Genomic DNA, 7,905 nt, shown 5'->3' with positions numbered 1-7,905 from the left:
CATTTCTGTAGAAAGGATGGATATCACACCATTATATGTTTAAACACGCCTAAAGTCTGATACAATTGTGCCTCTTAACAGCTCAGTTATTCTTGCATTGCTATTCATTATATTAAGTTCCTTGCATTGGACCTGGGCTTCTAGAGGAATGGATGACTCACTGGTCAGAGCTTAGTTCAACAGTCACTGATTTTTTTTCTCTTCATCCTGCTCATTTGATTTCATTTCCCTTCCAGATAGCCTTTGACTCCAAGCTTTCTATCAGCAGCACTGGATGAGAATTCAACAACTTCCTAGAGCGCACTAACGTGGCCAGCAGTAATGGATTTTGTGATGAAACAAGCCTTAGGGGGTAAGTCTTATCTCTTCACAATATTCTCTTAGTTCTACTATTCTAAGCACTTAAGACTGAATTTCTGGTGGAAGCAGACAGCTTCAAATCAGGCATGTTGGTGGGCTTCCTTGCATGACAGTCTACTTCTGGTCCTTCCTTTTTTCTGTAGATCAGGACTTTGACTTGGCCATTCCTTTCTTCTGCTTTTACCAATCTCTGGCGGTACAACTTGTGTGTTTTGGCTTTTGGGTCATTGCTGCATTACCCACTTTTTTTGAGCTTCAGTTGAAGGCCAGATACCCTGACATTTTCCTGTAAAAGTTGCTGATACAATTCAGAATTCAAAGTCCCATCAATAATGGCAAGCCCTGGTCCAGAGGCAGAAAATTTGGGTCTATAGGCCCAAATCATGATACTGCCACCATCATGTTCCACAGATGGGAAAAGACTCTTATGCTGTAATGCAGTGTTTGCTTTCACCGAACAAGATGTTTTTCATTCAGGCCAAAAGATTCTTATTTTGATCTTGTCTGTCCTCAGAACATTCTTCCAATTGTCTTCTGGCTTATCCACATGGATTTTCAGAAACTGTAGATCGGAAGGAATGTTATTTTTGAAGAGCAGTGGCATTCTTCAATCTGCCATGCAATACGCCTTTATTGCTAAGTGTTCTCCTGATAGTGGTATCACAAACACTGACATTTGTCAATTCAATTCATTCCCTAGACATTACCCTGGGGTATTTTTGACATGTCCTGAAATATTATATGCCATGCTCTTGTTGTGATCTTAGTTGGTCATCCACTCCTAGGGATGGTAACAATGGTGATGAATTGCCTGACAGTGGGGACAAACACTTTGGGAATAGTTTTGTAAACTTTTTCAGTCTGATGGGTATCAATAGTTGTTTTTCCAAGCTCTTCAAAAATCTTTTTTCAAGCAGTGATACACTTCTACAACCTATCTTATGAAGCTCAGACTTTTATTATGAATATCTGGAATTCTGTTCTTTAGATAAGGCAGGCCCTCCCATACTCATAGTGTTTATCAAATTTGTAGATCCCTTGCACAGCTGGAACTAAAAGTAACTCATTCCCATGGCTGAAACATACAGTTTACAACAGATATATATATCTGTTTATATCTGTTTTTATATATATATAAAAGAGGACTCGGCCACAAGTTATTCATCTCTGCTTTTGAGCTTCTGAGAGATCAAGGGAGATCCCCTTTTATTGTATCTTCACCATAAAAAGTCTGTAAAGTAGTGGCTTTGAGAGAAAGGACTGGCTCAATCTTATTGCATGAGTTCCAAAGTCAAAAAAGAATTTGAACCTGGATTTCTGAGTCCGAGCCCAATTCCTTAACTATGCTGTCTGATTAGTTCTTGGACTTTACTTATTGCTAATGTAGAAGTTTTCTCTTTTTATTTTATTTTATTTAAAAAGATGGAACTGTCCAGGCATTTGCTCACAATAGCACAATCATGGCTATTCCTAAACACAAAGGTATATTGCTTATATAATATGTATTCAAGCTTACACAGTGTTGTCATAATGGGAAAACAAGAGAGAGAGAGAGAGAGAGAGAGAGAGAGAGAGAGAGAGAGAGAGAGAGAGAGAGAGAGAGAGAGAGAGAGAGAGAGAGAGAGAGAGAGAGAGAGAGAGAGCCTTTTGAAAAATACAGTGTTCTTATTCGGATGTCTAGTGACATCTGAGCTCCCCCTAGAGATCCGCAAGGAAATTTGCTAATTGTCTCACATACTGACTTCTCACAACCAGAAAGGAGATTATTGGTTCTGAGATTCTGCCTTGGAGAAAGTCTTATCTGTTATTGTTATAAATAACTGAAGGCAGCATGCATATCTAATACAACAACATGTGAGGTCTGTTCAGCTGAGAGAGAGTGACTGGCCCAAAGTCACTCTCTTTCAGGCCTAAAACACCCAGCTAGGTTTCCATCTAGAAAAGAAAATGCAAATCACTGGTCCTGGTAGACATTATAATAATGTCTAGCAGGTTTCAGGTTTTTTTTTTTTATAAGGCTGATGGAGAAGCTCACAGTCATTTTGCCTGACTGAAGAAACTTCATCAGTCAATCCACCCTCTCCTTATTTTTCTCCTTAATAGTAGAAGTGGATAACACCAGCCTGTTGGGAAATACTGAAAAGAAACAGGATTTCCCGCAGAAGTCCCTCTTACTATGTTTTCAACCATGCCATGTGCAGGGGCCACGAAGGACATGGGTAAAATGTTGGGAGGAGAAGAGGAAAAAGACCCTGATGCCCAGAAGAAGGAAGAAGAACGACAAGAAGCCTTACGCCAGCAAGAGGAAGAGCGCAAGGCAAAGCATGCCCGCATGGAGGCTGAACGGGAAAAGGTTCGGCAGCAAATCCGTGATAAGGTGGGTCACTTTCCTGCCATTTTCCAATTACCATATTTTTCGGACTATAAGATGCACTCCCCCCCCCCAAAAAAAAGTAGGTGGAAATGTCTGTGCATCTTATAGAGAGAATATTGCGGTGGGAGGGGGAGTTGTGAGGTTCCGATGAACTGTTCTAGATGGCGGAAATCGCCACCTATCGCTGCCGCTGCCGCCCATTCACAGCAAACGGGCCATGGTGAATGGGCCGCGGCAAACAGGCCACAGTGGCAGCGAACAGATGGCAGAGGCAGATTTTTTTTTCTTGTTTTCCTTCTCTAAAGCTAATGTGCATCTTATAGTCCAGAGAGTGTTATAGTCCGAAAAATATGGTAATCAATCTGTCACTAAGATCTTGAGGGAGTGGTTTGGAAGAAATGGCAAGAAAAGGATAAAGAGTAGGGAGAGTGAGCTTTAGGAAACTGGAGAAGTGATTATTCTTGATCATGATGGCCAAGACTTGGCTTCTTTTTTTATAGTACAAAAACTCAGTTTTGAGAAGCCAGTCAATCTAACCTGAATTATTTGAGAAATGCATTGCTTACTCAGCAAAATTTATATCTTTTAAGCGGTTGTTATTAAACTATAATTCTGAGCTCTCCTACTGGGCATCCATGAAGGAGCAAGAATATTGAGGGGAATATACTTGTCTCAGACATCATGATATCATTACATAAACATGCCGTTTTCATGATGATTTCATAATCAGTGTCATCATTTTGACTTCTTCATGCCTTGTTATAGAGGCCACCATTCCTTATTGGCCATGCATCAGCTGCTGGGGGTTGTAGTTTAACAACATCTGAAGGTTCAGTAATTCTACCTGAAGGCTTGACATTTGGATGGCCACTCCAACTGCATCAGCTTTTTAATAAAGGGAGAAAGAGAGCCAGAAATATTGTCATATAACTATGTCATATCTAATGTAGCCTTCCCATGGCATAGGGTTCTGTCTAGCACAGGCTAGAGCAATTACAGGAGATGGGAATATTGCAAAACTCAATAGGTAATATCCCTTACAGATTCAGCATCTTGGACAATTATCTACAGCAGGAATGGAGATCTTCCAGTCCATGGGATAAACCCTTCCTAGTTGCTCCATCTAGCCCTTAGAGACCCAAGCAAGGTCCCTCTCCTTCCTTGAACCTCCTGGTCTCTCCCTGAAACCCTGCCCCCACCCCCCATCTGCCTTCCCACTGAAGGGCTGCAACTTCAGGTCTCTATTGCACTTGAAATGTGGCTTCCCCAAAGGGGAACAATGAAGATTGGGCAAAGATGGCACCTGGGCAGCCAGCACCTGAAGGTAAGAATATAAAAGTAGCCCTGCTGGATCAGACCAAGGCCCATTTTAGTCCAGCATTTCCATTCTCAACTAGTTGTCTATGGGGTGCAGCCAGCTATGCCCAATTCACTGCCCTGTGCTTTGGGAAATGCATGGAACAACTGAATTCCTAAAATATACCCTCAGGGATGAGCTCCTAGGAAGGGCTTCTGAAACCTGGAAATGATTCCTCCCCAGGAACAGGGCGGCATCCAGAGAATGGATGGTAAGGGATCGAATCCTGTTTTCCCCCTTGATTGACAGCATTATGCCAGCAGAATGATCCTGCCTATTGAGAACAAAGCCTCACAGTTCTGTCCCTCTTCACTAAATTAAAGCAACAAGAACTCTTGGCATGTGCCCTTGAATCTATTTGTTCCCCATTGGAACGTCCCAGCATTGCTTGTTCCTCGCTGCAGTCGTTCCAGATGAATGAAAGAGAAACCCACCTGCACACGACATGGTTACACTCATTCACCTTCTAAACATTATTCCTTCTTTTTCTTTCTACAAAGAACAGCCTCTTCTCTGTAGCTCTTATTCCAGGGCCAGCTATAATTATTTAAAGAGCTTCTATTGGAGTCTAGCAACTAGAGGTGAAGTGGTCTCTGCCAGGCCATAAGATTACCATCTTAGAGCTCCTTTGATGTGAACTTTCTTTTTGTTGCTGATAATCCTTAAATGTACTAAAGCTGGCCAATATTCAGCTTCTTGATGTTAAGAGAAAGGCCGCTTTTTGCTATTAGCAACAGTCATTCATTCAGCTGCATACTAAACTCACTGGTTCAGTGCCCATCCACTGTTAACCTGTTTACATTTTTTTCCTTTTCTTGAGTTTTCCTTTTCTCATCTCTGGAAGGCAGACCTAGGAGCACACCCCTGGAGAAGTGATAGTCTGTTCAGCAGAGTGATATGATCCACCCTAGCTTCCAGGCTGGCTCTCCCCCGGGATTATAGGCACTTGCCCATGAATGATTTTTCTCTGACTCCCATTTTCTCTATTTTCACTGCAACAAGAGGAGAATCATTCATAGAGATTTGGAGTGTGGTCTCAAGGGGCATGTAAATGTAATAAATAAATGAATTGTCTTTAGGCCAGGCGTGAGCCATTATATCCTACACTGAATCTGGATACTGATAAGAGTGTTCTTTGGCATCCTCCTTTGCTATTTTCTTTCACTCAGTCACAGAGCCTTGGTAGTACAGTGGTTTAATTACACCCTGTAATTAACACAGCTGCCTGCAATTTCTGCAGGTTCGAATCTTACCAGGCTCAAGGTTGATTCAGCCTTCCATCCTTTCTAAGGTAGGTTAAATGAGGACCCAGTTTGTGGGGGCAATAAGCTGACTTTGTATAAATATACAAAAGTATGAAGGCTATTGCTTAACGCATTGTAAGCCGCCCTGAGTCTCCAGAGAAGGGCGGCATATAAATCAAATTAAAAAAAAAAAAATTCCTCGCCTCCTGGCTTATTTGTCTTCTAAGAGGAAAATATAGGTCACTGGAAATAAATTTCAGTCTCTGTCATCTGCCTTTTTTTAAAACCTTAAAATTAAGACAGCAACAGCTTAGCCTGAGCAGGTTCTGCTGTCCCCTTAAATAATTATGCAAAGATGGGAGAATTTGAGCCAGCACGCTTTGCTCAGTCTTTGGTGTATCTGCCCTTTTTTTACACTGCTTTTAAAAGTATTAATGCCTGGCTCTTCTTTACAAACAGTGAGCTCAATGAAGACAGGCTCCAATTCATCATAAGTTTTGCCTATTCATTCATTTCCCTAATATCTTTTAAGCCAGTTTCTCATTCTGTGGCACCAAGAGAGAACCAGCATCGATACGATTACTCATCGGTCTTCTGCATTGTTTGAATGCTGAGAAGTTTGAAGTACTCCTATTGAGCTCTTCCAGAGCAAATCCAGTTTGGCAAACAAGGGTTGGGTGTCAAAACTGATACTAGAAAGAATGAAAGGGAAATTATCCCAGCTGTAGGAAGCAATTATAGAAATATGAATTGAAAACATTATGTGTAACAGGTACATCAAGAAGGGATAGACTAAAAAATATTGTACACATAAAAATTGCTGTGAATGCAAAGCATTAGCTGAATTGGAAGGAGTAAGAATGGAGGAATGCCTAATAAGATTGAGAATAAGTTTCATTGGAAGAAAATTCGGTAGCATACCAAATATTGAATGAAGAACTAACTGGAAGGGGAAATTGTCTTCATTTTTTGTTAGTAAACTTCTTAGAGGTACATCCACCAGGAAAGTTCTTCTGTTTTTCTTATTGCTACTGAAGACTTGAACATGAGAGTACTGTCATATATATATACATACATATACAACTTTGAATGGTCAGTAAATGAACTGCTGTAAGTCGAGGACTACGTAAAGATAATTGCATGCAAAATTAGCATCCATTCCACAAAACCCATGTTTGCTAGATGACAGGGTGGACTATTGCTCCAGAGTCATTCCCTCTGCCAATCACAGCCCCTCTTTTGGCTCCAGTCATCCTCAGATTATTAACAGGAGTGCTGTAGGTCTGACTTTATTATTCACCCTAGAAATGGTAATATTAAGGCAATGTGTCCTTATCTGCAATTCTCAAGATCTTTCTCCAGATGTAGATAGGGCAGTCCATGGTATGTTTTTACCTGGGGCAGATGAGAAGAGAAGACTGCAGGTTAAGCAAAACAGCACATTATATTTTGCATTTGTTTAGGTTCTGTATGTTCCTAGGCTTCTTCACTGTGTCAGGAGAGGAAAGGGAAATGTTATGCAGGCACATAGCACCCTCAAATGCTTTAGCCAGATATCTAGGGTAGAACTTACACTATTTAATCCACTTTCCAACATGCGGCTTAACGTCATGTCAAACTACAACTCTCGTTGCCTACATCCAGCATAGTCATTTGGCATGCTAGCTATGGTTATTGTAAAACATCCTTAACTGAGTCGGCAAGGAAGTTACTTTCTAAATGAATGAAAAAGCATAAAATGCTTTTCCAGATTTTCCATTAACGTGAAAGATAAGGGGTTAGTGTTACCTCTGATTTCTTTCAGGGTCCATTTGTTGTTCCAGTACTTGGTGGAGTACCATCTAGAGTCTGTTTTAGCTTAGACAGTAAGGGAAATACATAAAGGCAGCAGAAGGTACAGTTTTTGTCTCACAATTATCAGTAAAATTTAAAGGTCTTTTCTGTACAGCGTTCATGTTCCAGATTGTAACCCTAAGAACAGACTGTATCACTATGGAAGCAGCTGATGTTATTTACTAGAGCAGCTGGTTAATCTTCAGAAGCCTCAGTGATTAAGTTAACGCAATCTTAATTTAGGACACCTATGACCCAAGGCCCAATGGTGTTGCAGTCAAGATCTACCTTCTCCTGCATTTCTCTGAGAAATCTTGTGTGTCTCCCCACATAGTATGGCCTGAAGAAGAAAGAGGAAAAAGAGGCAGAGGAGAAGGCAGCCCTGGAACAGCCCTGTGAGGGGAGCCTGACACGACCCAAGAAAGCCATCCCAGCCGGCTGTGGAGATGATGAAGATGAGGATGAGGAGAGCATTCTGGATACGGTGCTCAAGTATCTGCCAGGTCCATTGCAGGACATGTTCAAGAAGTAGCCGCCATACCAGCCCAAGTTCCACCCAGAGTTTCCTGGTGTTGCCAATTCAACACTCGATTGAGGCTTTTGGGTGGTGAAGGGACTTTCTTTTGGGGTTTCACGGGGCATTTTCCTTTCCAGTTTTTGTTTCAAGGGGAGACTTCACACATGTCTTTGTGCCACAGGCCTTTCCCAGGCCTTCTTCTCGGTCCCCAAGAGAAGCA

At 41.5% G+C, this 7,905-nt stretch overlaps 1 protein-coding gene across 1 annotated transcript; it reads left to right on the top strand.

The window, feature by feature from the left end:
• Positions 1 to 240: 240 nt before the first annotated feature.
• CPLX2 (complexin 2) lies at positions 241 to 7,700 on the top strand. Its single transcript, XM_070933807.1, has 3 exons — positions 241 to 352; positions 2,562 to 2,737; positions 7,503 to 7,700. Exons 1-3 carry the CDS (start codon positions 322 to 324, stop codon positions 7,698 to 7,700), a joined length of 405 nt encoding a protein of 134 aa, XP_070789908.1. The 5' UTR covers positions 241 to 321.
• The last annotated feature ends 205 nt before the right edge of the window (positions 7,701 to 7,905 follow it).

The sequence above is a fragment of the Pituophis catenifer genome, unplaced genomic scaffold (genome assembly GCF_029215685.1).
Source record: "Pituophis catenifer annectens isolate HBS135680 unplaced genomic scaffold, rPitCat1.0.hap2 SCAF_2, whole genome shotgun sequence".
In the NCBI taxonomy this organism is placed as follows: Eukaryota; Metazoa; Chordata; class Lepidosauria; order Squamata; family Colubridae; genus Pituophis; species Pituophis catenifer.
Note: the sequence above shows the minus strand (reverse complement) of the source record. Positions and strands in the feature narration are given on the sequence as shown.